This window comes from Cervus canadensis, chromosome 33 (assembly GCF_019320065.1).
Source record: "Cervus canadensis isolate Bull #8, Minnesota chromosome 33, ASM1932006v1, whole genome shotgun sequence".
Taxonomy (NCBI): domain Eukaryota; kingdom Metazoa; phylum Chordata; class Mammalia; order Artiodactyla; family Cervidae; genus Cervus; species Cervus canadensis.
Window position 1 is genome coordinate 10,667,298 of NC_057418.1, and position 26,374 is coordinate 10,693,671.

Here is a 26,374-nt window from a genome sequence, read left to right on the forward strand (position 1 = left end):
TTTTCTAACGGCCTTCTCCTTGAGTCTCTTGTTTAATCGAGCAGCTCCCCCCGCCCAACAAACAAGCTGCGGGAAAGAAGGGGGGCAGTCACACCAGGGAAAAACAGCATGGTCCTGAATCTGCCTTTCAGAGAAGAAAGCCAGAAATAACTCCAGGAAGATTCTTGGTCTCATTCTAAATAAGACTTCTTTCTTGGATGGTAGCATTTTGAAACACGGTCTTTTACATGGAGCATCTTGGTTGCTATCATTGGGCAGGATCTTCCTCTATAAGGAGAAGTTTCTCTTTGTCCCTTAACCTATGAGAGGAGAATTTAGGTCAAATTAAAGCCTCACATTGCTTTCAACCAGAATTAGTATTAGTTTCTGTTTAATTTGAATTGATTAGCATTACTGGGGACCCTGCAGGCAAAATTGGGAAGCAGGATCTATGACTCACTCTTCACCCTACCCCTCCCCTTAAAACATACCTTTGAGGGAATCTGTCTCCTTACTCACTGTTCTTTCCTCTGTTATCATTTTTTCTTCCAACCTCCTGCTAGGACGAAGTGGAGTTATGGAGGTGGCATACACTTTATTACCTACTCGACTAGGATCAGCATTCTACTTCCTATCTACCTAACCCCACTCATGTATTAGGCGATGAAGGTTTAGAATATTTTTATTTTAAAAGGGACTTCCATCACTGATTTAAAAACATTCAAAGAAATGAGCATTTTCATGATGAAATTTTGTTTCCTGAGATGCATGGATCATATAGTTTAAAGAAAAGAAGCTCTAACTTCAAATGATGCTGTTTGGGAAGAAACCCACTGGTCTAGGCTTTAGAAGAACTTTAGTCCTGATTTTGCCACTCATAGCTTTGTGATGTTGGTTGTGTCACTTAGCTTCTCTGAGTCTCTGTATCCAGAATGTTATGGTAGGGGTAATAAGACCACCAATTCATTTTGCAAGAATATCTTTTAATATGTAAGACATTAGGCAAGTATAAGTGACTATGGTTAGATCCATGGACATGTAGAGTATTCAGTCTGGTTCAGTCACTCAGTCATGTCCGACTCTTTGTGACCCCATGAATCGCAGCACGCCAGGCCTCCCTGTCCATCACCAACTCCCGGAGTTTACTCAAACTCATGCCTATTGAGTTGGTGATGCCATCCAGCCATCTCATCCTCTGTTGTCCCCTTCTCCTCCTGCCCCCAACCCCTCCCAGCAGCAGGGTCTTTTCCAATGAGCAACTCTTCGCATGAGGTGGCCAAAGTGCTGGAGTTTCAGCTTCAGCATCAGTCCTTCCAATGAACACCCAGGACTGATCTCCTTTAGGATGGACTGACTGGATCTCCTTGCAGTCCAAGGGACTCTCAAGAGTCTTCTCCAACACCACAGTTCAAAAACATCAATTTTCCGGCACTCAGCTTTCTTCACAGTCCAACTCTCACATCCATACATGGCTACTGGAAAAACCATAGCCTTGACCAGATGGACCTTTGTTGGCAAAGTAATGTCTCTCTGCTTTTTAATATGCTATCTAGGTTGGTCATAACTTTCCTTCCAAGGAGTAAGCGTCTTTTAATTTCATGGCTGCAGTCACCATTGGCAGTGATTTTGGAGCCCAAAAAAATAAAGTCTGACACTCTCCCCATCTATTTCTCATGAAGTGATGGGACCAGATGCCATGATCTTAGTTTTCTGAATGTTAAGCTTTAAGCCACTTTTGTAGAGTATTAGAGCTATATGTAATTTATTTAACCATGTCCTTGACAATTTCTTCTCACCCCCTCCTTCAGCTTTAGCCATCTCTTCTGGGGCTGTGTGCTGTCCTTGATGGCCTGTGATCTTCCCACCATGCCCTACTCCAACCTAACACCAGGTTCACTGCTGGCACCCTGAGTTTTTATGTAGTGAACATTTTTAACTCCTCTGATCTTAAGAATTACTTGGGGTGCTCTCCTGGTGATTCTGAGTCAGAAGGTTTGCGGAGGAGTCTGCTGATCTGTATATTTAACCAAAGTCCCAGGTGATTTTTATGATCACTTGAGTCTGAGATACATGAATTCAATAAATATGAAAGTAGAAAGAAGTCCTCAAGATCATTTAAGCCAGTGGTACTCAAAGAATGTCTTTCCAACCAGGAGCATCAGTATCATCTGGGACTTGTTAGAAGTGTCAATTATGGACCTTCTGTTGAGTAGAAACCCTGGAGGGGAACCCACTGACTTGCATTGTCACAAGCCCTCCAGAGATTCTCACATAGGCTCAAGTTCCAGACCACGGGCTTAGACCAGCCCTTTCCTGTTGTCCTCGATTTTACAGATGAGAAATGTTGATACTCCCTTCTCTCATGTTGGGACCTTGAGTGTTGATGGAAGGACAGTACTACAATCCCTAGGTGATTGTGAACAGGGTGGGATGACAGAAGGTAGGGAGCCACTGAGGATGTGGCATCAGTGAGTGTGGTCCTTAACTCTCTCTCTCTCTGGAGGTAGAGAGACCTCTCTGGAGGTCTTGCCTGTGCAGATAAGGAGTCATATTAACCAAGGAGATTGCTGAAAGACACGTTTCTGGAGAGCCATGTCCCTGTGGTTAACCAGAGCCTGGTGTTACCAGAGACTCCCCACCCAAGAAAGCCCCTGGGAACCCAGAAACCAAGGAGCCCCAGTTCCCTCCAGAGAAAGACACGTTTCACCCTTGGAGAAGTTTCAGCTCTGCTTTCGGTGGCTAGTCTCTGCTCATTCTCAGGGTGGTTGATGAACGAATTCTAATTAGCGCTGCCTAAGAGTCATCTGAAATTGTAACCTGTGGGTGGACACTAATGCGGTTAAGTCACACATCTTCTTACATCACAGTGGTGAGGAAGAGTGAGTGTTCACCGGCTAGTTCACACATCCCTGGTAAGTTCAAAACCAGTGTTCCTGAACTTCAGTCATTGACTACAATTTTCAGTGTTTTCAATATTCAAGTACAATATGTTCTATTATCTAATACTTTTTATTTACTGAATTTTAGAAACCCTTTAAAAATAGTTTTACGTTTATAAAAAAAATTATGAAGATAGTACAGCAGTTTCCCATATACCTACACCTAATTTCCCTTATCATTATCTGATGTTGGTAATATATACTTGTCATAATGAATGACCCAATCATGATACCTCATTATTAACTGAAGTCCATGCTTTATTCAGAAATCCTTAATTTTAACTTAATGTCCTTTTTTCCTGTTTCTTGATCCCATTTAGGATATCACATTAAATTTAGTTGTCATAATATATTTGGGTTCTAACCCAGACATATTGAACAGTGAACTGATGCAAAATGATGATACTCTGTGTCATGGTATTACCATGAGTGTTAAAGCTCTTTGTCTCTGACTCAGAAGTCTCATGTCTGCTGTCAGCATTGAAAAAATATTGACAGGCTAATTTGTTAGCTTCTAATTGGAGTAATAGTTCCAGTGAACTTTGTGTTATACAATTGAGACATTCAAAAGAATATGGAATATATTAAATTTATAGACATAGAGAATAATTCACTTAAATTGTAAAAGCCCTCTTAAAAGTGATTGTTTAAAGGTTGCCAGATTTATAAACAGAGTAATAAGGTTTATAAGTTGAACTGAAAAACAAAGTATAATAAGGGATTTGAATTTGTCATTCTCATAAATCAAGTATTAATTGAAAACAATCCCAATATCCTCTGAATAATTTTTTTCTGGCAAAAAAGCCATTGCTAAGGATGTCATAAAACTCATGTGTGTGCTTAGCCACTCAGTCAGGTCTGACCCTGAGGCCCCATGGACTGTAGCCTGCCAGGCTTCCCTGTCCACGAAATTTTCCAGGCAAGAATACTGGGGTGGATTGCCATTTCCTACTCTAGGGAATCTTCTGGACCCAGGGATAGAACCAGTGTCTTCTGCATCTCCTGCATTGACAGGCAGATTCTTTACCACTAATGCCACCTGGAGAGCTCCATAAAACTCATACAAACAATCCCAAACTTAATCTTGGGTTGCTGTCCTATGAGAATCCATCCTAGAAATGAATTTATGCCATGAACGCTTACCTCAACCCTATTTTGAGAACACTGTCTAAAATTCCTCTTCATCAAAGTGAGCATGCCACATGAGACAAGTGCTCGGGCCTGGTGCACTGGGAAGACCCAGAGTGATGAGATGGAGAGGGAGGCGGGAGGAGGGATCGGGATGGGGAACACATGTAAATCCATGGCTGATTCATGTCAATGTGTGGCAAAAACCACTATAATATTGTAAAGTAATTAGCCTCCAACTAATAAAAATAAATGGAAAAAAAAATAAAAAGGACACCTAGGGACTTCTCTGGTGGTCCAGTGGTTAAGACTCCATCTGCCAATGCAGAGGACACGGGTTCAATCCCTGGTCCGAGAAGATTCCAAATACTGCAAGGCAACTAAGCCAGTGTACCGCAACTACTGAGGCCTGTGTGCCTAGAGCCTGTGCTCTGCAACAAGAGCAGCCATCGCAATGAAAAGCCACCACAATGGGAAACCCATACACCACAACTAGAGACGAGCCCTCACTCTCTACAGTTAGAGAAAAGCCTCAGCAGCAACGAAGACCCAGTGTAGTCGAAAGTAAATAAATAATAAATTCAAAAAATAAGGACAAAAAACAAAAAAGTGGGCATGCCTTTTTCACATTCCCAATGTCTCTCCTTCCATCCTTTTAAAGAAAATCTGGGAGGGGACTTCTGGGCTTGACCACTATCCAAGCAGAACAAACAATGCCTAGGAAAGGACACTCAGTTGGAAGAAGAAACAGTGACTCCAGGAGAGCTCTCTGCTCAGAGCTGCCCACAAACTGTTCTCTGCTTATCCCCATCATTGCAACTTTGTAAAGAGTGGCTTGCTCTCTCACACTAACTTATGGAGGAGGATAGGTGGCAGCTTGTACAAAAGGATAAGAAAACCACCCCCTCCTGTCCTCCTTACCACTTCTCCCATGATCTCAGTGGTTCTACTCTTGTTTCATTAAATTATCAACAAATATAAATGGAGCATCTGCTGTGCATTGGTTCTGTTCTAGGGAATGAAGAGACAGCCGTGGGAACCAAACCAAACCAAATAACAGCCCTAGTGGAGGAGGGAAAGACAAGCAACAAACAAGATAAATAAGTAAACTACAGAGCATCAAGTGGTTTAAAGACTGTGGGGGGAAATGAGGAGTAGAGAGAATGATAACGGGCAGTTTGCAACTTTAGATTGAATGGTCAGGGAAACCTGACTGGTCATGCAAACTTCCAGTAAATACTTGCTGGAGGTGAGGGCATGAGCCTATGGATTTCTAGCACAGCCCTCCAGGAAGCAGCTGGTACAGAGGCCCTGGGGCCAGAGCATTTTCACTTGAGGGCCAGGCAGTGGAGTCAGTGTGCTGGAGCAGTGTGAGAATAGCTGAAAGCAGGAAATGAAGTCTGAGAGATTATGAGCAAAGGAATTAGATCATCCAGGGTCTAGGGGGCCATAAGAACTTTGGGGTTTTTTTTACCTTTATGAGTTGGGGAAGCACTGGAGGATTACGAGAAGAGTGACATGACCTGATTTATGTTCAGAAGATCACCCAGCTACCCTGCTGAGACCAGATGAGAGCAAAGAGGAAGACTAGCCAGGTGGCTCTAGAAATCATCCAGATGAGAAAGGATGTTGGCCTGGAATAAGGTAGTTGTGAGAAATGTTGTATTTTGGAGTTTAGATCCAAGAGAATTTCCTGACAGATTGAATATGGGATGTGACTGAAACGGGGGAAGCAAAGATGGCCCCAGAGTTTTTGGCCTGAGAGCCTGGAAGTGTAGAATTGCCATTTGATCATAGGGCAAGATCAGTGATGAGCTTCCCTAGTGGCTCAGATGATAAAGAATCTGCCTCCAATGCAGGAGACTGGGATTCGATCCTGGGTTGGAAAGATCCCCTGGAGAAGGAAATGGCAACCCACTCCAAAATTCTTGCCTGGAGAATTCCATGGACAGAGGAGCCTGGCGGGCTACAGTATATGGGTTTGCAAAGAGTCGGGCGTGACTGAGCAGCTAACATTTTCACTTTTATTTTTCAAGATCAATGATGCCTCAAGTCCTGCTCAAAACATTTGCTCCTTTCTGGCTGGAACTTAGTGTGGGCCTAACAAGTCTAATTAGGATTTCATCTGACAGACTTCACAAGTCTATCCTTCAAAAACCCAAATAATAGATATTTCAAAATACAAAGCAAAACATTTAAAAGATTTATTGAAAGGGATATATGTACATATATAGTTGACTCATTTTGCTATAAGTAGAAACTAACACAACTTGGTAAAGTAACTATACTCTAATAAAAATTAATTAAAAAATAGATTTATTGAGCCCTGGAGTCTACAGACTCTATGGTGGGATTTTTGGCCATCTCTGGGAGGGCTTGTGCCCAGGGGCACCTCCCAGGACTGCTGCTGCTGGTGCCGCTGTCCCGGGGGTGAGTCGCTGCTGACCCATGTCTCCACAGGAGACCCTCCAACATAACAGAGACTGGTTAAGTATGCTGAGCCCCCTGATTGCTCCTCCCAGTCAACAGCCAGCGGAGCAGCATCAGGATTCTTCTGGAAGCTTGAGTGCTCAATGTAAAGAAGACGTGAGTGTGGAAGAGGACAAGGAAGTGCTGATTCCACTGTATGATGCATGTCTGAACTGTTACTTTGATCCCCAGACTGGGGAATGCTAGGAGTTGGTGTAATGCCGCCTTCCAGGGCAGAGAATGGCCACTCCAGGTGGAGGAGGATAGCAGTCCTGACTCTGCTAAGTTGGCATCACAATGAGAGAATTGGGCAGGCCCATGGAATTAAAAGGAAGGCGGCTCAGTGGTAAAGAATCCGCCTGCCAGTGAAGAAGACACAAGAGGTGTGGGTTCAATCCCTGGGTCAGGAAGATCCCCCTGGAGCAGGAAATGGCAACTCACTCCAGAATTCTTAAGTGGAGAATTCCATGGACAGAGGAGCCTGGAGGGCTACAGTCTAGGGGGTCACAAAGAGTCAGACACGATTGAGCAACTGAGCACTGAGCAAAAGAAATGAATTTAGTTTGTACATAATGTTCAATGTTAAGACTACCTACTTTCTTTTTGTGTATGGATGTGGTTTTTTTGTAACTGTGAAGGAATTAATACAGAGACAAGATTATAAAAAAGTTTATTGATTGAAATAGTGTGACAATATATTCCTAACACAATGATGAAGAATATGACACTTATCTTTTGTTACAAGGTATTTTATAGTTGCTTAAGAATGCCCAAGTCATATGCCTAAGCATGAAAGCAAAAACAAAGTATAGCAAACATGAAACAAAACTTGATTCTACCTAATAACTTTCATGAGGCAATCATAACTTTTTAAAGCTAGACCTTAGGAATATTGAACTTCAAAAACTTAAATGCTATTGGCCATGTGTAATCCTTACTCCCAACCCATCCCATTGCTGTTAATTGCCCCTCAAAAGGACAGTAAACCCCCCAAAAAAGCATAATTCAAAAACACAGATTAAATAACTTTTGTTTTGAGATGTATGCTCAAATTCACTTTTTATAACTTTATAGAAAAGCAGTGAAGCTAATTCTCTAGCTCTTTCTCTCTTCCCATCTCCCTCCTTGCATTTCTGAATACTTTTTAATGTTTATTATTGTCTAGGTGGCTCAGGGGTAAAGACTCTGCCTGCCAATGTAGGAGACTCAGGAGACACAGGCTCGATCCCTGGGTCGGGAAGATCCCTGGAGTAGAAAATGGCAACCCAATCCAGTATTCTTGCCTGGGAAATTCCATGGAGAGAGGAGCCTGGCAGGCTACAGTCCAGCAGGGTTGCAGAGTCAGACACAACTGAGCATACATGCATACATGTAACTGGGTAAAACCAGAAACTCTATACTTCTGTCACATTTTGAACAATGTTTATGAGAAATTGTATAAAGGTTCTCCAATTCATGTTGTTTCGCAAGAAAGACGACTTTAAACACATATACAAGGCTGAGCCCAAAGTGAGGAAGGCCACTTGAGCCCAAGGTCATAGACCTTTACTCACTGGGGACATGGAGCTGTTAGAAGGTTGTTGGGGGACTTTAATGGCCCTACAATCTCTGTCAGCACCAGCTCCTTTCCCTAATAAACCCACCACCCATGCTATGCTTTCAGCTGCAAACCAACTTCTCTACCTTGTCCCCAACCATCCCCTATGTCCCCAGTCAAACTGTCATTCAAAAGATCCTTGTATGCAGAGATAATGAAGACCCCACTGGCAGGAGACCCTTCACTGGAAGGGCTGGGTAATAAGTGTGGTATAAATTAGAGTTAGGCATTATTTTTTAACTTGTTGCTAAAAATTATTATTCCTGATTTTGAGAATAAGGATATAGTCTTCTCAGGCAGTATTAAAAATGGAAACAAAAACAGAAAAAAAATATTAATATGCTGCTGCTGCTGCTAAGTCACTTCAGTTGTGTCCAACTCTGTGCGACCCCAAAGACGGCAGCCCACCAGGTTCCCCCGTCCCTAGGATTCTCCAAGCAAGAATACTGGAGTGGGTTGCCATTTCCTTCTCCAATGCATGAAAGTTAAAAGTGAAAGTGAAGTTGCTCAGTCGTGTCCGACTCCTAGCAACGGCATGGACTGCAACCTACCAGGCCCCTCCATCCATGGGATTTTCCAGGCAAGAGTACTAGAGTGGGGTGCCATTGCCTTCTCTGAATATTAATGTGAGTATGTGCTAAATGAGGGAAGTTTTATTGAGTAGGCTTTCTTTGGTATTTAGATGTTATTGTTGATAAACTATTTAGATATTAATCCAGAGATTGTGAGAAATTTTTAAAAATACCATTCTTATTTACATAGGGTAGACCTTAAAATAAAATATTGGTTCATTAAGTAGGAATGTTATATAATGGAAAGTGAATGTCTTTGAAGTATATTCATATAAAATAGAAACATATGGGAAAATACTTCTTCACATAAAAATTCCACTTATGTGAAAGTTGAATTACCTATGTCACGTAAACTGTCAATAGAGACTGAAAAAGGATTTATCTGGATCACTTGTTTGTAAAACTATTTTTAAAAATTTATTCAACAACATTTTTTTTAAATGCCTACACCTCTTTGGTTCTTTAGTTTTTATCTAGCAGACTTGGAAGAATGGAGATTATGTTAGAGATGTTAGAGTCAGAAACTGTATTTCAGAGAGTCCTTTGTTCTCGGACTCTAAATTCTGATGATTTTGGGGGTGGGGTGGGGAAAGGTGCTGCTTAAATTTAATTTACAAATACAATATAAAAGAAGAAAGAACTATTAAATAAAGAAGTCCCTGAAGTATAATGATGAGCACTGTGTTATGAAAATATAAAAACTAGCATTGTAACATTGTAAATCACCTATACTTCAATTAAAAAAAAAAGAAAATATGAGAATGGCTTTCAATAAGATTCTTCAAAACAAGTCGTCCCATTCTCAGGGAGCTTTGAACTGCACTCTGCGGAGCACTTCAAGGACTTTCCACGCATCTCTCTCGGCTTCTCTGGCTTTTTCTGTCTAACATGGGCTGGTATATCTCAGCCACTACGCAGTAACCGGTGTGAGGCGAGAGAACTTTAATTTCAACAACTCTGCGAGCTCCTTCATACACCTTTCGCTCCTGCACACAAGGGGGGAAAATGAGATGATAAACAGCTTTCAGTAAGTCATTGGCTTGCTCTATGTTTGATAAAACCGAGTTGTTCATGGCCACAGTAGTCGTGGGCTGTAGAGCTTCCTCCCAGACACACCCTCCATCTCCCGAGTCCTCGTTCCCAGACAGAAGGGACAGGTCACGTGGCTGCGCAGGCGCCGCGCGACTCCTTCCTGAGAGGTGTCCGTTGACTGCCCCCGTGGTCAGAGTCTCTTTTTAAGGATTTGAGTTGCGCAGTGAGGAGAATGGAGTGGACTTGGAAACAACGGTAGACGTGTGACCTACTTCTCCAGTTCTCCCTCCCAGTCATTATAAAGCCTGGCAGCACTTTATTTCTTGCTTCCGGCTGTCTTAAGATTGATCTTTACCTCTTAGTAAAAATCTTCCTCTCCCCTCCACTTTCCTATTTGAACCAGTTTGAATGGGTTTCTGATGTTTTTACAGCCAAAGGAACCCTGTCTTAGATGGATATCAAAAAGGGGAACATTCAGTTAACCCCCAGACCAAAATAAAGGCACTAATGGGAGATTGTAATATCATAGCAAAGTTGGAATGCTCTGATCCAAAAGCCACTTTAAAAGGTGTGTAAAGATTCCATAAAAATGAATATTTGTGACCAAATGGAATTGAATATTGTTAATAGCAATCTTTAGTTATACAGGGAAGATCAAATGGAAACCAACTGAGAGATCAAAAAGGTGCAAGCATGCACACAATTCTGATGGTGATGGTAACCATCAATTGCTTATCAAAGAGGGTGAAAGGGAGAAGGAAAAAAAAGATAAGGAAAAATGAGAGGGGATAGAGTAGCAAAAGATAGGACCTGTTTCATGGCTAGAAAATTACTTAAAAGAAAAAATACCAAATTTATCTATCTGAACTTACCTTTTCCAGTGAATTGTTAATTACAAAGACTCGATATACTAGCTCATAGTATTCCATTGATACATTTTCCCCTTTTTGGTCTCTGTATGGTAAGTTGGGAGCATGGAGATTTACCAACAAAGATCCATTAACTTGGGTTATACTCATGACTGGAGGATCTATTTTTGCTGAAAGAATAGGAAATTTTGACAAATCACTCAAAATGTAATATTTCACATGAACACAATAATAACAAATCATTATTAAATTCAGGGACCAGGCAAAAGTTATCATGGAGGGATACTGGTGACACTCAAAATATAAATATCTGAGAGGTTTCTTTGAAGATGGTTTTTTATTTGCAAAGACTGATGTATTCTGAATCAGCTTTAAGAGGCCATTTATCAATCACTTCCACAGCCTGCAATGATTGTTTCAGAAAATGAACTATAAAAAGTTATTTGGGTGAATATTCTTAGCATAAGGCAAATATTTTCTAGGTCCTTAAATAGGTAAAATTTCAAAGCAGCTTTAAAATCATTTGAAGACTTGTTTGTATAAGATTATTTCAGTGGAACTATGTTATATACTATGGAGTAGCTGAAGAAGGATTGAGAGAGAATTTTTGTTTCTTGAATTTTGGGGTCAATAACCAGATGATCATTAACTGGGAAAGAAAACCAAATAAACTGTCACTTTAATTTCCCCCAGATTAACTATTTGCAGGCAGGGTTTAAGGTCAATTTAATTTAATTTAGCAAATTAAATTCATTTAGTAATTCTAAATGAATTAATTCATTAATTGATTTTGTTGTTGTTTTCTTGTTTGGCATTCATTATGTGTTTTTAGTTTGTAGATTTCTATCTTTTATAATTCTTGAAAATAAGCCATGATCAATAGATTTATAGATAAGTCGATATAGAGATTGGGATACATATGCTTTTATTCTAGAATTTCAGTTCAATATCTGTCACTATTTCTTATTTGATTTTTCCATGTCTTAATTTCTTTTTTATTTTTCCATCTTTTTTTCTCAGTATTTTGAATGGTTTCTTCAGAGCTGTCTTCTAGTCCATTGATTTAAGAGTTGGAGACCAGTTAGCAACTGAACAACAGCATTTCTAAACTGATCTTTGAGTGTGTGCATGCTAAGTCACTTCAGTCAAGTCCGACTCTTTGTGATCCCATAGACTGTAGCCCACCACGCTCCTCTCTCCATGGGATTCTCCAGGCAAGAATACTGGAGTGGGTTGCCATTTCCTTCTCCAAAACTGATCTTTAACTCCTCCTAAAATCAAATTTTTAATTTCATTGATTATATATTTTTATTTCTATCAGTTCTATTTGAGTACTTTCCAGTCTATTTGGTCTTAGTAATATTTTGTCCTTTGACTATGTTTTTATTCTCCTCTATTAGTACTTTAAACTTATTTATTTTATTATCTGCTTTCAATAATACAAATCCTTAAAGCGTTGGTCCAGCCAAGTGCTTGTTCCTTACAGACTTGCTCGTGTTGATCTGCTTCCTTGTGTTTTTATTGTGAATACATGTTGAAAGTTGGTACTCATTTTTGTTGCTTTGGTTTGAAGTTTTAAACTTAAAATAAACTTTTTTTTTATCAACCTATAAGACAGATGCAGGCAAATAAATCATGAAAATATGGCTAAATAAATCTTTACAGATAAACACACCTGTACAGCTACCACCCAGATAAGAACAAGGACATTAACAGCACCCTAGAAAACTCCATGTGTTTTCCAATTACTTAACCCCAGAGAATAACCACAATTGTCCTAGCTTTTATTGCCATGTACATTTGTTTTCGGAATCATGCAACACACACTTTTTTGTCTGTCTGGCTTGTTTCACTCTTTCACTTTTATTTGTATGTATATAATTATGGGCTGAATTATGCCCCACCTCAGACTCATAGGTTGAAGTCCTAACCCTAGCACCTCAGGATATGACTGTATTTGGAGACCGGATCTTAAAAAAAACACAGTTAAGATAAAATGAAGTCATATGGGTGATCCCTAATCCAATATGACTGGAATCCTTATAAGATTGAATACAGAGGGCTGACCATGCAAGGACACAGTGAGTGAGGTGGTCGAGGAGAATGGCTTCAGAAGAAACCAAACCTGTGGATACCTTGATCTTGGATGTCTAGCCTCCAGAACTATAGGAAAATAAACTTTTATTGTTTGAGCCACCTAGCCTGTAGTACTTGGCTGTGGTGGCCTTGGCAGTCTAATGCATACATATCCATCCATGATGCATGTATCAAGAATTTGTTTTTTTGATTGCTGTGTGGTATTTAACTGTATGAATAATACAGTTCATCCATTGTGTTATTCACAGACTCTTAGTTTGTTTTTAGTTTTTGGATATTCTGAGTAAAGTTTCATGAACATTCTTTTGTATGTAATTTGGAAAACAAGCATTTTGTTGGGACTATAACTAAGGGTGAAATTTCTGGGTAATAGAGTTTATATATGTTTAACTTTTATAAACCCTTACATTTTCCCCACAGTAAAGACACCATTTTTATTCCCATCAGCAGTATATGAAAGATTCTGTTTTTCACTTGACATTATTATATTTAAAAAAGTTTAATTTTGGTCATTCTAGTAAGTGTGTGGTACCAGTTAATTGTGTTTTCAAGTTGCATTTCCCTACTGACTAGTGGAATTTCATGTTTATTGGACATTTGAATGTTCCCTTTTATGAAAAGACTGTTCAAGTCTTTTGCCCCTTATTATTGATGTGTAAGAGTTCTTTGTACATTGTGGACATAGTCCTTTTTTGAAAACATGCATTGTGAATATTTTCTCTCTGTGGCTTGCATTTTCATCATTTTAATGTCATATTTTGATAATCAGAAGTTCATAATTTTAGTGTAGTCCAATTTATCAGTCATTTCCTTCTTCATTAGTACTTTGGGGAGTCTACCTATCTCCAAATTATAAAAATATTCTTCTATGTTATTTTACAGTGGTGGTTTAGTTGCTGAAGTTGTGTCCAACTCTTGCAACCCACCAGGCTCCTCTGTCCATGGGATTTCCCTGAGCCATCAGGGATTCCCATGTTATTTTATAGAAGTCAGCAAAAGTTCTCTGTAAAGGGCCAAATAATAGATATTTAGGCTTTCTGGGCCCTATATGGGGCTTCCCAGCTGCCTCAGTAGGTAAAAGAACCTGCCTGCCAATGCAGGAGACATAAGAGATGTGGGTTCAACCTCTGGATTGGGAAGATCCCCTGGAGGAGGGCTTGGCAACCCACTCCAGTATTCTTGCCTCGAGAAACCTATAGACAGAGGAGTCTGGGGGCTATAGTCCATAAGGTCCCGAAGAGTCAGACATGACCGAAGTGACTGGGCGCACACACGCATACATGAGCCATATATGTCTCCGTTGTACCTGCTTGACTTTACCATTGTAGCGTGAAAGCAGTCACAAACAAAGTGTGCATGAATGGGGGTGACTTTGCTGCAATAAAATGTGATTTTAATGGCTGAATAATATTCCATGGTGTATATGTACCACAGTTTCCTTATCCATTCATCTGCTGATGGGCATCTAGGTTGCTTCCATGTCCTGGCTATTATAAACAGTGCTGCTATGAACATTGGGGTGCCAGTCCTAATGAGATGGATGAAGCTGGAGCCCATTATACAGAGTGAAGTAAGCCAGAAAGATAAAGAACATTACAGCATACTAACACATATATATGGAATTTAGAAAGGTGATAACGATAACCCTATATGCAAAACAGAAAAAGAGACACAGAAATACAGAACAGACTTTTGAACTTTGTGGGAGAATGTGAGGGTGGGATATTTCAAAAGAACAGCATGTATACTATCTATGGTGAAACAGATCACCAGCCCAGGTGGGATGCATGAGACAAGTGCTCCAGCCTGGTGCACTGGGAAGACCCAGAGGAATCGGGTGGAGAGGGAGGTGGGAGGGGGGATCGGGATTGGGAATACATGTAAATCCATGGCTGATTCATATCAATGTATGACAAAACCCACTGGAAAAAAAAAATAAATAAAATAAAAAAAAAAAAAAACGTGATTTTATAGAAACAGAAGCAGGTCAAGTTTGGCCCACAGTCTGTAGTTGCCAAGTTTCACTGTTTTCATTCTGCCATACTTGATTTTGAGAATGAGGGATGTAGAGAACCAAGATTTCTTATTTTTCCAATTGATCCAGTCTCCTTCATTAAACAGACAGTGGTTACTCTACAGAACGGCACCATGGACATGGATCACATGACCTCATCTGTGTACTGCTCCTTCTGAACTTGGGTTTGAGCACTTGCTTCTGCAAGGTTTCCATGGCACCATCAGTCTGGTACAGCCTCAAAGTGGTGTTTTCTGGAACATGAAGGTGTATGTATTTGAATCTCTAAACGTTCTGAATTTAGGAAACATTTGATTCCTAACAGTCAAGACTGAAACGTACACCTTTCTTTGTTTCTCTAAAGGGCTTTTTCCTTGTCTGCACTTTTATTGAGAGTGTAGCCCTTTGTGGGGGCAAGATTTTCTGGAAATACACTCCCCACGTTGTGCTGGCTATGACATGTCTTCTGTTCCAGGAATGGCGGTTTCCCCTGCCAGGGTCTAGTTACTACTAGTTACTAAATTGGGCAAATGTCCTCAGGGCAGTGGGACTTCACTTTGTTTCTTCACTGGCTTCTAGCTGCTTTGTTTTGGCACCTGGGGATTTTCTTTCTTTTCTTTCATGTTCCTCTACAGAGTTAAGAGAATGTGGTATATTATATTCAGAATTTCTAAGCCTCTTAGAAAAGGGGAATTCATTTTAATTTGTAACCAAAAAAAAGTTAATTCACTTTTCAACTATGTTGGAAACTTCGCCCAATTGCTTGAAGAAGGAATTCTTGTTTGTTTACATTTTAATCATGCAAAGTGGCTGATATTTAATTCTGTTTATGGTTTTCATACTCCAAATTCTGGTGCCCATAGACCTCCTGCTTATCACTTGAAAGGTGAAAAGCATAAAAAAAAAAAGAAAGGTGAGAAGCATGAGTCAGTTTTGTAGGCCAGTATGATATGTATAGGCTTCCTGGTAGCCCAGCTGGTAAAGAATACGCCTGCAATGCAGGAGACCCCTGTTCGATTCCTGGGTTGGGAAGATCCCCTGGAGAAGGGATAGACTACTCACTCCAATATTCATGGGCTTCCCTGGTGGCTCAGACAGTAAAGAATCTGCCTGCAATGTGGGAGATCTGGGCTTGATCCCTACTTTGGGAAGATCCCCTGGAGGAGGGCATGGCAACCGCTCCAGTATTCTTGCCTAGAGAATCCCCATGGCAGAGGAGCCTGGGGGGCTACAGTCCATGTGGTCACAAAGAGTCGGACACAACTGAGCAGCTAAGCACAGCATAGCACGATATGCGTAACTGATTTTCTCCTAGTAATATTCGTTCTTTCTGGCCCAAGTTGTGACTGTTGAAGAATTTTCCTTGAATCATGTGCATACAGACCTCGTCCTTGGAATGTATCGACTCATTATTTTAGATTCTGGTCGTCTAATGTGTTATTTGATCCTACATACAGATGAAGCACATGATTTCAAGCATTGGCCTAGGAATACCAGTGAACCTGACTTACAGACTTCATAAGGGCTCCTGATCTGTGATTTATGATGGAGGACTTTGTGACTCAGAGACCATTATCAGCCCTTTCACTGGACTGCGATTGCGTTACAATGGCCAATTTAAGGTTACTTGACCTCGTAGCTCTGTTGTATTCATTGACTTCTCTCTCTTTGAGATACTCACAAATAAAGCAGTCCCCTGATTTCCTCCTACGTCTTTGGCTGTTTCTTTTCAGTCTCCTTTTAAGATTTATCCTCCCTTTTTTAGGATTGACTGGTTTGATCTCCTTGTAGTCCAAGGGACTCTCAAGAGTCTTTTCCAGCACCACAGGTCAAAAGCATTAATTCTTTGGCACTCAGCTTTCTTTATAGTCCAACTCTCACATACATACATGACTACTGGAAAAACCATAGCCTTGACTAGAAGGACCTTTGTTGGCAAAGTAATGTCTCTGCTTTTTAATATGCTGTCTAGGTTGGTCATAACTTCGTAATCCTTGGGGACTCAGAATACTACTGTGTGAACACAAAATGGATCAAAGATTTAAATGTAAGAGCTAAACTATAAAACTCTTAGAAGAAAACTTAGGATAAGTGTTCATAGCCTTAGATTTGGCAAAGGATTCTGAGATATAATGCCAAAAGCATGAGCAACAAGAGAAAAAAAAAGTGGACTGGACTTCATCAGCGTTAAACACTTGGGGCTTCAAATGACACCATCTAGAAAACTCAAAGAGAAAACACATAATGGGAGAACATACTTGAAAATCACATATCTGATAAGATACTGTTGTCCATAATACATAAAAAACCTTCAAACTCAGTGATTAAAAACAAAGCATTCAATTTAAAAATGAGCAAAGGGTCTGAATAGACATTGCTCCAAGGAAGATATGCCAAAGGCCAATAAACACATGAAAAGATGCTCAATATCACTAATCATCAGGGAAATGCGAATCAAAATCACATGAGAGACCACTTCATATCCACTAGGACTGCTATAATCAAAGAGTCAGATAGTGGTGCTGAGGATGTGGAGAAACAGGAACCCTCATACTCTGCTGATGGGAATGGAAAATGGTGCATCTGCTTTGGAAAACAATGCAGCATTTTCTCAAATGATTAAACACAAAGCTATAAGGTGTCCAAGTGATTCCACTTCTAGGTATATACCTAAGAGAATTAAAACATGTTAACCCAAAAACTTGTATATGAGTGTTTGCAGGAACTTTATTCATAGTAGCATAAAGGTGGAAATAACTCAAACAAATATGCATCAACTGAGGAAAGTATTAAAAAAATGCAGTGTATTCAGGCACTGCAATGTTTTCAGCAGCAAGAAGGAATGAAGCGCTAATATACATTACAACATTAATGAATCTTGAAAACATGAAATGCTAAATGAAGAAAGCCAGTCACAAAAGATCATATATTATGTGACTCTATTCATATGAAATATGACCAATAAATGGTGCTATTTCTTCCATGGACAGAATTCATTGGTGTAGGATATAAGAAGTGAAAGATGGAGGGGCAATTCTCACTTTTGAACACAGTGAATGATTCATCAAATGGTTTGTTTCCCATACACTTAATCCTTTCATTCTTCTGGGTTATAACAACAATGATTTCGAAGAATTGGAAGTTAAGGTTGCCTCTTGACGGTTGGGAGATTTTTAAGCCATTTAACCAACAAGGAGGTTAAAGGTGTCTAGGGTGACTGGTTCCAATTATCAAAGTGAAATAGAGTTGTTATATATACATTGGGGTCAAATAAGCTAGGTATTCTAACAGGCACCTCTGATATAACTCCTATATTCAGAGATAAAAATTAATGTAGACTATGTTAAACTAATAGAAGAAAGAGCAAAAGGACACAAACTCCTGAAAAATGAAAGGCTGAGGTGCTGGCTGAAAAGAAAGCAAATGTTGAGTTAATCATGAGAGGAAAAGATGTAAATACTAACTGCAGCTTCATGACTAGTTGCATTGTGAGGACTATAATATCCATAGTTTCATTCTTGTTTTGTTATGCATATCTTGGTACAAACACTTTAGACACATTTTTCTCATACATTTTGTCTACTATTTTATATGAGGTCTGTTAGTTTTTTTAAATAATTTTCATCATAAGTTATAATACATTATGCTGAGATTATGACTAAATTAGAAGGAGAACAAATATTATTGAGAAATGGATACAAGAGAGCATTTTGGTTCTCCTGTTTTGGAGAGGTAACTAAAAGCCTTAATTTTCTCAATAGAAAAATTGTCTAATGTGTATTTTCAAGAACGTAACCCTCGTGCTTAGGAAGGGCAATATGAATCTTTTCTGCTATATAGAAATACTTTTTTTTCTAGGCGGCAACATCCTGGCAGTAAGATGGAGTGTCAGCTCTGTAATCAGATGCAGCCCATTTTGAATCCCGACTTGGCTTATACAGGCTGTGAGGCCTGGGCTACTTCCAAAGACTCTGTCCCTTGATTTTCTGGACTGTAAATGAGAACAGTAAAACCCATCTGCTAGAGTTGTTCTGAGAATGAGATCAAATGAGATGATGGTGTGCACCTCAGCAAAGCCCAGGGCCTGGTAGCTAGCTAGCCAGGCTCCATGAGGGCTATTCAAGGTCAGGGAAAGCAAATGCAAAGAAATGCAATGGAACTCACTTTCCCACCATGGAGTGAACCGCTGTGTCATGGTCCAGCCTGAGTGGATCCCAGCCAGAGCTGTCCTCACTCTCCCATAATAAGGTTCCCATATATCTGACGTTTCATTGGTAAGGTCACAGAAGAACTCTTGAATCCCCCAGCAGTTCTCTTTATTTTTCCACTGTCTCTCTCCGTACCTAGAGACAGAAAAAGACAAAAATCTGAGTTCCTTTATTCCACCGGAGGGGTCTTCAGTTTTTTTTCCCCAGTCTATTCAGTTTTCAGACTGGTTGGCATTTGTCCTCCAATATCAGCACCCCTGTGAAGGTTGACAGTTGCTCTTAAGTCTCTTTAAAATTTTTTTCTTTTCGTTAATCAAAGTGCTATCTTGTTGAAAGATCAATTCAAGCCTGATAACCTTCTGTATCCCTAGCATAAGGGTTTTTGGGTTCTTAGTACCTAGGGAAGCTTTTCTGCTGGTGTCTAACCAACTTCCATTTTTGACTACGTCCTTCAGGCTCCTGAGGTTTCAGCGCTTTGTGGTTTTCCTCACTTCTCATCAGCCTGCTGTTGAGTAACGCGGCTGGTTCTGAGAAGTTGCTACCACTTTTCATCTCAGGTGATGTTTACCCAACACCTACGGTCAATCTCTTTTTTGACAACTGAGCAGGGGTGGTAGTGAGGGTTAGCTAAGGAGTTTTGCAATTAGAGGCTGGGAGGGAGGGAGGAGAACCCAAGAAGAGAAGATAATGAGTCAAAGAGCCAGATACAGTGATTCAGCCTAACACTCTGGGATGGTGTAACAGCAAAAAGGAAGATTACCAGTCACAGATCAGAGAAAACGCAATAAGGTGATGGTGGGAACAGAGGAGGGATTAGATGCTGGGGAGAAAAGCCCCCAAAGTATTTGTTGAAGGACTTGAAATATAATTCTATAGTCATATAAAGAGGAACATTGATGGTATTTGTACTCTGCAAACTATATGTTGACAATAGTTTCATTATATCAAAAGATACCATATGGGCAGAACCAATAACATATATTGAACACAGTTTAATGTTTTCTAACTCTTATTTATTGATGAGACATTGTCTTTGCTAGCTAAATTTAGCTATAACGACTGGCTTCTTTTTGGTATAATACCTTATTTTTTGTCCTATTCCAAAGGGGATAGATACTAACAGTATATCCATGAGAACTGGATAGACCGAAAGCAAAAAATTTCAAAAATATAAATCTGCATCGTGCTACTGAAAATACCGCATGGGTAGGAAGGGATCCAGATATTCTGAATTTTATACAAGTCTGGGAGCTCTATTTAAGAAAAAGAATTAGAACTATGAAATTCATCCATTGGGCCCTAAAGTCTAATCTTCATTAATTTCATGGTAAAACAACTTCTAATCCACTGTTCATATTGAACCACAAATAGGCTCATTTTGAACATGTTTATACTGCCTAAAGGGGAAGAATAGAAAGATCATCGATCCCCACTTCCTATATGCAAGGAGCATTTCCAAAATAGATGCACAAGTCCATTTTAGAAGTGGAGAAATTTTTATCATAAAGATTCATAAAGTTTATAACTGCTCCACAAAACATGTTGAAAAAAGCCACCAAGCCTGAGAGACTTTTGGAGATAGTCCTTCTGAAGTTAGAGAGATTGATTAATGGAAAAATTTGACCTGAATCTATCCCATGCTAGAGAGACAGGAATGAATTTATGGCACAAAAGCTGCCATTTTGGTCCATAGCTGCACCTGATCTTCTGAATTTCTAATAGAAAACCATAAAAGCTTAACAGTAATATTGCCTGCCTCATGTTCAACTAGCATCTCAATCTGTGAAAGAGAAGGAAGAGCCTCAACTCCCACCTTGTACCCCAATGCCCCACCCTGCCCAGAGCAAGATGTGCGAAGGGGAAAATCTGCCGTCTGCAAATCAGAAACTTCTGTTCCCAGGCCTCGATCCTGGAAAGGAGTAGATTATATCTGAGTTTTTGCATTGATCCATCAGAATTAGCCTGAAGATCATGCAGGAGGAACAGGCCGTGGTGTGTTCCAATTTGCGTCCATGTTTACAGGAGGTATTCAGTTTTAAAAGGACTTTTCTAAATAGCAAACTCACTCTAAATTTAAAAAGACTTTTAATTGAAAATATACTTTACACACCCACTTGCATGTGTCCCACAACGTCTTTTTCAACTATCAATAGCATCAGTTTAATTGAGATTGAGTACTTATTATATGCTAAACAAATCTCTTCCAGTACTTGGTGGACAAATGTGCAGTAAGAGTCTATTGTGAAGCTGAAGGCTGAGCCTGTGAGGCCTCAGTGGGGTCTCCCAGGGATGAAGTACCTCCCTCCACAGACTGCACATCATCAGGCATTTTGTGTCACCTTCAGGGGAGACACTTTCCTGCCCCCATCTCTGCTTCTTCTCAACCCTTCTGAAACCAACAAAAGCTCAGACCCTGACATGCCATCGCATTCTAGGACATGGACTCTCAGCAGCCATCTGCTCGCTGGAGGAGACTCAGGTTACTTACATTTTATACTGCACAAAATAGACACTGTTGTTCCCAAGACAAGCCCGCCCAGGCTGCCAGTGCAAAATGTTGTGAAAATTTCGGGATTGAAAATGGACTCGTTGAGGTTTCAGAGACTCGTTGGCTGGCTGAGTTTCTAAAATAATAAGAAGAGAGACAAAACTGAACATTGATACAAGCACCATTGTCATTAGCCATAACTTTCAGTGTAGTAATATCTCCATTGGGATTCTTTGGAATAGTTGCTATAAGAGCAGGTGGTAGAAAGTGGAGCCCAGAAATCCACATTTTGGATCTTTGATGTGATGGATTTTGATGCGTGCTAAAGTCTCAAAACAGTTGTGATCCAGACTGTAAAAACATATGTGATAATTTCCCACATCACTCCTAAACTGGAGAGGAAGTAACAGCAGTTAGAAGATACTGTCTTTTGATCTGTCCCTGGTGGTGATGAAATATAATGACTGAGATGCCCATCTTCCTAGGAGGCCTTGTATTGCCACTCCTCAAGCTTTTGCCTGGGATCAGTTCTGCCTCCAGGACCTCACCCTAGCACTCATTCCTCCTTTCTCTGGTTCTTCCTCCATCTCCAGGTCCTGCCGCATTGTCCTCTGCCTCTCTGGTTGACCTGGCTTTATTCCACGTATGTTGGTTCTACTCCTGAGTAGATCCTCTTAGCTGCCTGCATCCTGGCTCCAAGTGCCCGAGCACAATTGCTCAGGTGACTGGTCCAGGCTAAGGAGGGAGACTGCCCGTGCCAGGAAATTCCCCGAGGGGAGTCTCATCAGGGGTCAGGACAGGAATGGCCATAATTTCTCACTGGCACAGTTTGCGCTTTCTTGCTCAATTCATGGGACGCGAGAGCTCAGTCTACCAGCCTTTAGTCTGCTGGAGATAAAAGATCTTTGACAATTTTTTTTTTTCTGGAGTCTGAAGGAAACCAGAATATATCACCCCCAGAAATGTCTCTTTGACATGAAAACTATTTTGAGCTGAAGGCAAGTGAGAAGCAGCCAATGCAGTAAAAGCTCTCCTGATCCCCCCTTTTCTGCCTAAATGCTATGCTATGCTGTTGCTCGGTCATGTCCAACTCTTTGTGACCCCTGACTTTAGCCCGCCAGGATCCTTTGTCCGTGGAATTCTCCAGGCGAGAATACTGGAATGGGTTGCCGTGCCCTCCTCCAGGGGATCTCCCCAATCCAGGATTGAACCCAAGTCTCCTGCATTACAGGTGGATTCTTTACCCTCTGAGCCACCAAGGAAGCTGGCATATAAATTCTTCTTTTACTTTTATTGGAGACAGACTCTTACCAGCTGAAAGAAAACACTAGAAGAATCTGCAAATGAAACTTACTCCATTAGTTTCCTCCCGTGCATTTACTTCCCCACAGATTGCCACCTTTGGAAGCCTGGAACTGCTCTCCTTTGTCCTGTCCTGTTTCCACAGGTATATCATTCTTTGTTGAAGATGCTACAGAAGCCGGGATTTTAAGACGCCATTTTGAGTTCCTCTTCATTTAAGTTCCCCACTGGTGATGTGCTATGTATGCATCAATAAACTGTTTTTATTTTATTAATCTTTGGCTAGAGTCCTAGTTGACTTTTTGACTGAATAAATTTGTCATGTAACATTGTGTAAGCAAAAAAAGAAAAAAAGAAGGGAGTCCCAGCTGAAAACCTAAAAGAGGCAGAATTAAAGCTTTGCTTTCCTGACAGGCCCAACGTTTCTGCTGAAGGCTAGGAGACAGGCAGAAGCAGGAGTCAGGAAGCATGTCTCCCCCATCTGTCTTTTCCTCATCTTCTACCAATTGCCCCCTGACTTCTTCAGAGTGTCCTCCTTTCTCCTGCTCCACCATGCTGGGCGTGGCCCCATCTGAGGTCTCCGTGTTGGCCCTTTCCTTTTCCTCGAATGCTTTTCTCTGGATTTCCACAAGCCTCATTTCTTCACCCCCTTCGAGTCTTTGCTCAAATATCATTCAGAGGGAAGCGAATATTCTGAGGCCTATGATCTCTACTTTGAACTTTCGAAATTTGTTATTCTTGGGGCTTCCCTGGTGGTCCAGTGGTTAAGAATCCCCCAGCCAATGCAGGGGACACAGGTTTGATCCCTGGCCTGGGAAGATCCCACATGCTGTGAGGCAACGAAGCCCGTGCACACAACTGCTCAGCCCGCATACCCTGGAACCCCTGCCCCTCGACAAAGGAGCCGTCACAATGAGAGGCCCACCTACTGCAACTAGACAGCCGCCCCTGCTCACCGCAGCTAGAGAGAGCCTGCAAGCAGCGAGGAAGACCCAGCACAGCCAAAAGTAAACAAATACATAAAATGTGTGTTATTGTCTAAGGAATGAGGCTGTTTCCTTAGGTATTTACTTTTACCAACCACATAGTGTCAATGCTTTTATTTGGTTTTTGCTTATTTTTTACTTTTTTGGACTTCCTTTCGTCCAAAGTACAAGAACATATCACTTGAAAAGAGTCAAATGCCATGACTGGTTTCGCTCACGCAAGTCACTATCGGATCAATCATATTTAGCACATAGAAACTTGGACAGTTTTCAGGAGTTGATAGGAAGTGATAGGCACAGTTTCCTAAAGATCCTGCCTACAGTTGATCTGCTATCCTGAGGACAAATGGTCCAGTGTCCTTAGTCTCGTCTGTCTTCAGACTTCTCTTATTTTTGTAGCAGCGTTGGTAAGCACCATCAAAGAAAATAACAAGCTCTCTGTGCAAAATACCACAGGTCTTTTCCTGCAAGAACTCATTGAATCTGCCCAGTTCACCTATGAAAAGGATAATATTATGGTCTTTCTCTTACAGACCAAAATCCAAGCCTTGGGGAGTAAAAGAGCGGACAATGTGGCAGACAGTGAGGCTGATTTTACACCCAGGCTGTCTGGCTCTAGAGCCTGCCTCTCAGCGGCTACAGCAAACCAAGAGCAAAGCCTGGGGGGACAGGGGTTAATGGAGGAAGCAGAACGGTGAGAAGTCAAAGATATTACTCCTTTTTGCCCTCTTCCTCCTCTTCCTGGCTGGCATTCATATTTAAACATATTTTGAACATTAAACATCTATCAGGCACCGTGCGCAAAGCTCTATCTCTTTTTTCATTCTTACAACCACCCAATAAGATAGGTACTTTTATTAGTACGTTTTACAGATGGGAAAACTGACGTCTAAAGAAGTTGTGTGATTTGCCTAAGGTCGGTAAGATGCAGCACCAAGGTCATTTTGGTGACACTTGAATTCCTGTCATATTCTTTTAATTGAATCCTTGGTATGACCAAAGGCATAGTCTACTCAAATCCACACATTTCTGGGAAATGGAGGCTTGAGTTGTGTTTAAATTATCAGTTACTGGGCAACTGTAGAATGCTGGTAAAGTTAGTTGAGCCACTTATACTGAAAGGTACACATCTGTTAACTGAGGGCCCTCTTGGTTTTGCTCAGAGGTAAGCTGGTGTGACAAGATGCTCTCTGCTCTTGAAGAATTCTCCATGAATGCCAACAGCAAATTCTCACATGTTGTTTGTGATCTATCCTATGCTAGGCACTGTGCTAAACACTTGGCATATATTATTAACTCATTTAATCCTTACAGTGACCTACAATCCCCATTCTACAGATGGAAAAATCGAGGCAGAGGAGGTTTAAGCCAATCAGCCCAGTTTTTCTAGATAATAAAGAGACAGAGTTGAAATCCAGATTCAGGCAGTCTGGTTTAGGAGTGCTGCTTGTCCCTTGAAGTTGAAAGAAATGCTAAGGAGACAGAGAAGGGTGTGTATTTGTCCTGTGTGGAGTTTTTTGAACCCACTAGAGTGCCTCCTCTTTAGTAGCTACTCATGAAGTCTGCTTGTATTTATTCAGGCTATAGAGGGAAACTGTGGGCTTCCCAGGGGGTGCTAGTGGCAAAGAACCCGCTTGCCAACACAGGAGACGCAAGAGACGTGGGTTTGCTCCCTGGGTCAGGAAGATCCCCTGGAGGAGGGCGTGGCAACCCACTCCAATATTCTTGCCTGGAGAATCCCCATGGACAGAGGAGTCTGGGGAGCTACAGTCCACAGGGTCACAAAGAGTCAGACACGACTGAAGCGACTTCGCACAATGAGAAACTGACCCCGTGTCTGTTCTGACTGATTTGTGACGGGAGAGAGCTGAAATTTTTACAGAGCCCAGAAAAGCGCCCCTGCCATGTCTAACGGCCCCCTGGAGCAGCAGACTCTGATAAGGCTGTGAGAAATTAGGACGAAAGGAAGCACTTACCTACCACTCCAGGCAGGAGGACACTGAGGAGGAAGCCTAGAAAGCAACATTTCGGCGTCATGGTTGCGAGTGTGACTGGCTGGGTGGCCAGCGTTCACCTCAATGAGACGACAGCTCTGGACAAGAGAGGAAACCAGAATCCTCTCGCTCAAAGATCCCCTTTTGGTTTTAACCATGCTTCTTGAAGTAAATACGATTCCATCCTGTTCGTGTATTATAATTTGAGAGGAATAAGTATTAAGAATCATTTCAAAAATATTGTCAGTTAAGCCACTTTAATGTGGAAGCTTGTTTTTCTCGGGAGCTTTGCTAGCTGAGAAAAGGCAGAACAGTGAGGGCTGGTGGGCTGGAGGGCAGGCAGGGTGAGGAATTATGCAAGGTTCTTGCAGGTGAGTGGAGGAGGCCTGAACGGCATCTGACAGAGGGGGCAGAGGGGCTGCCAGTGATTCTGAGTAACGGGCTTGGTGGTTGCAGTGATCAGGGCCCCTGGTGGTGGTCCAAGCAGGTAGGGTCTCTGGCTAATTTTCCCTTTTCCTCCTTTCATGGGAACTCCTCGAGTAGCCTCCCAGGTGTAGACCTCATACCATCTGCCCGCTTGGCCTCTCTGCAGGGCTCCCTCCCACCCTCTGTGGCCGTCCCAGTCCATGGCACCCTGGCCCCCAAGCAGCTCCTGCCTCCCTCTTTTCCATCTGCACTCTCCGTTTCCAGCAATCTAGCT

General features: G+C 41.3%; 1 protein-coding gene across 1 annotated transcript; it reads right to left on the reverse strand.

Moving 5' to 3' along the window:
* Positions 1-8,659: 8,659 nt before the first annotated feature.
* IL22RA2 (interleukin 22 receptor subunit alpha 2) lies at positions 8,660-25,717 on the reverse strand. Its single transcript, XM_043457255.1, has 5 exons — positions 25,657-25,717; positions 21,393-21,528; positions 18,861-19,039; positions 10,589-10,755; positions 8,660-9,670 (listed from the first exon to the last, which is right to left on the reverse strand). Exons 1-5 carry the CDS (start codon positions 25,715-25,717, stop codon positions 9,521-9,523), a joined length of 693 nt encoding a protein of 230 aa, XP_043313190.1. The 3' UTR covers positions 8,660-9,520.
* Positions 25,718-26,374: the final 657 nt, after the last annotated feature.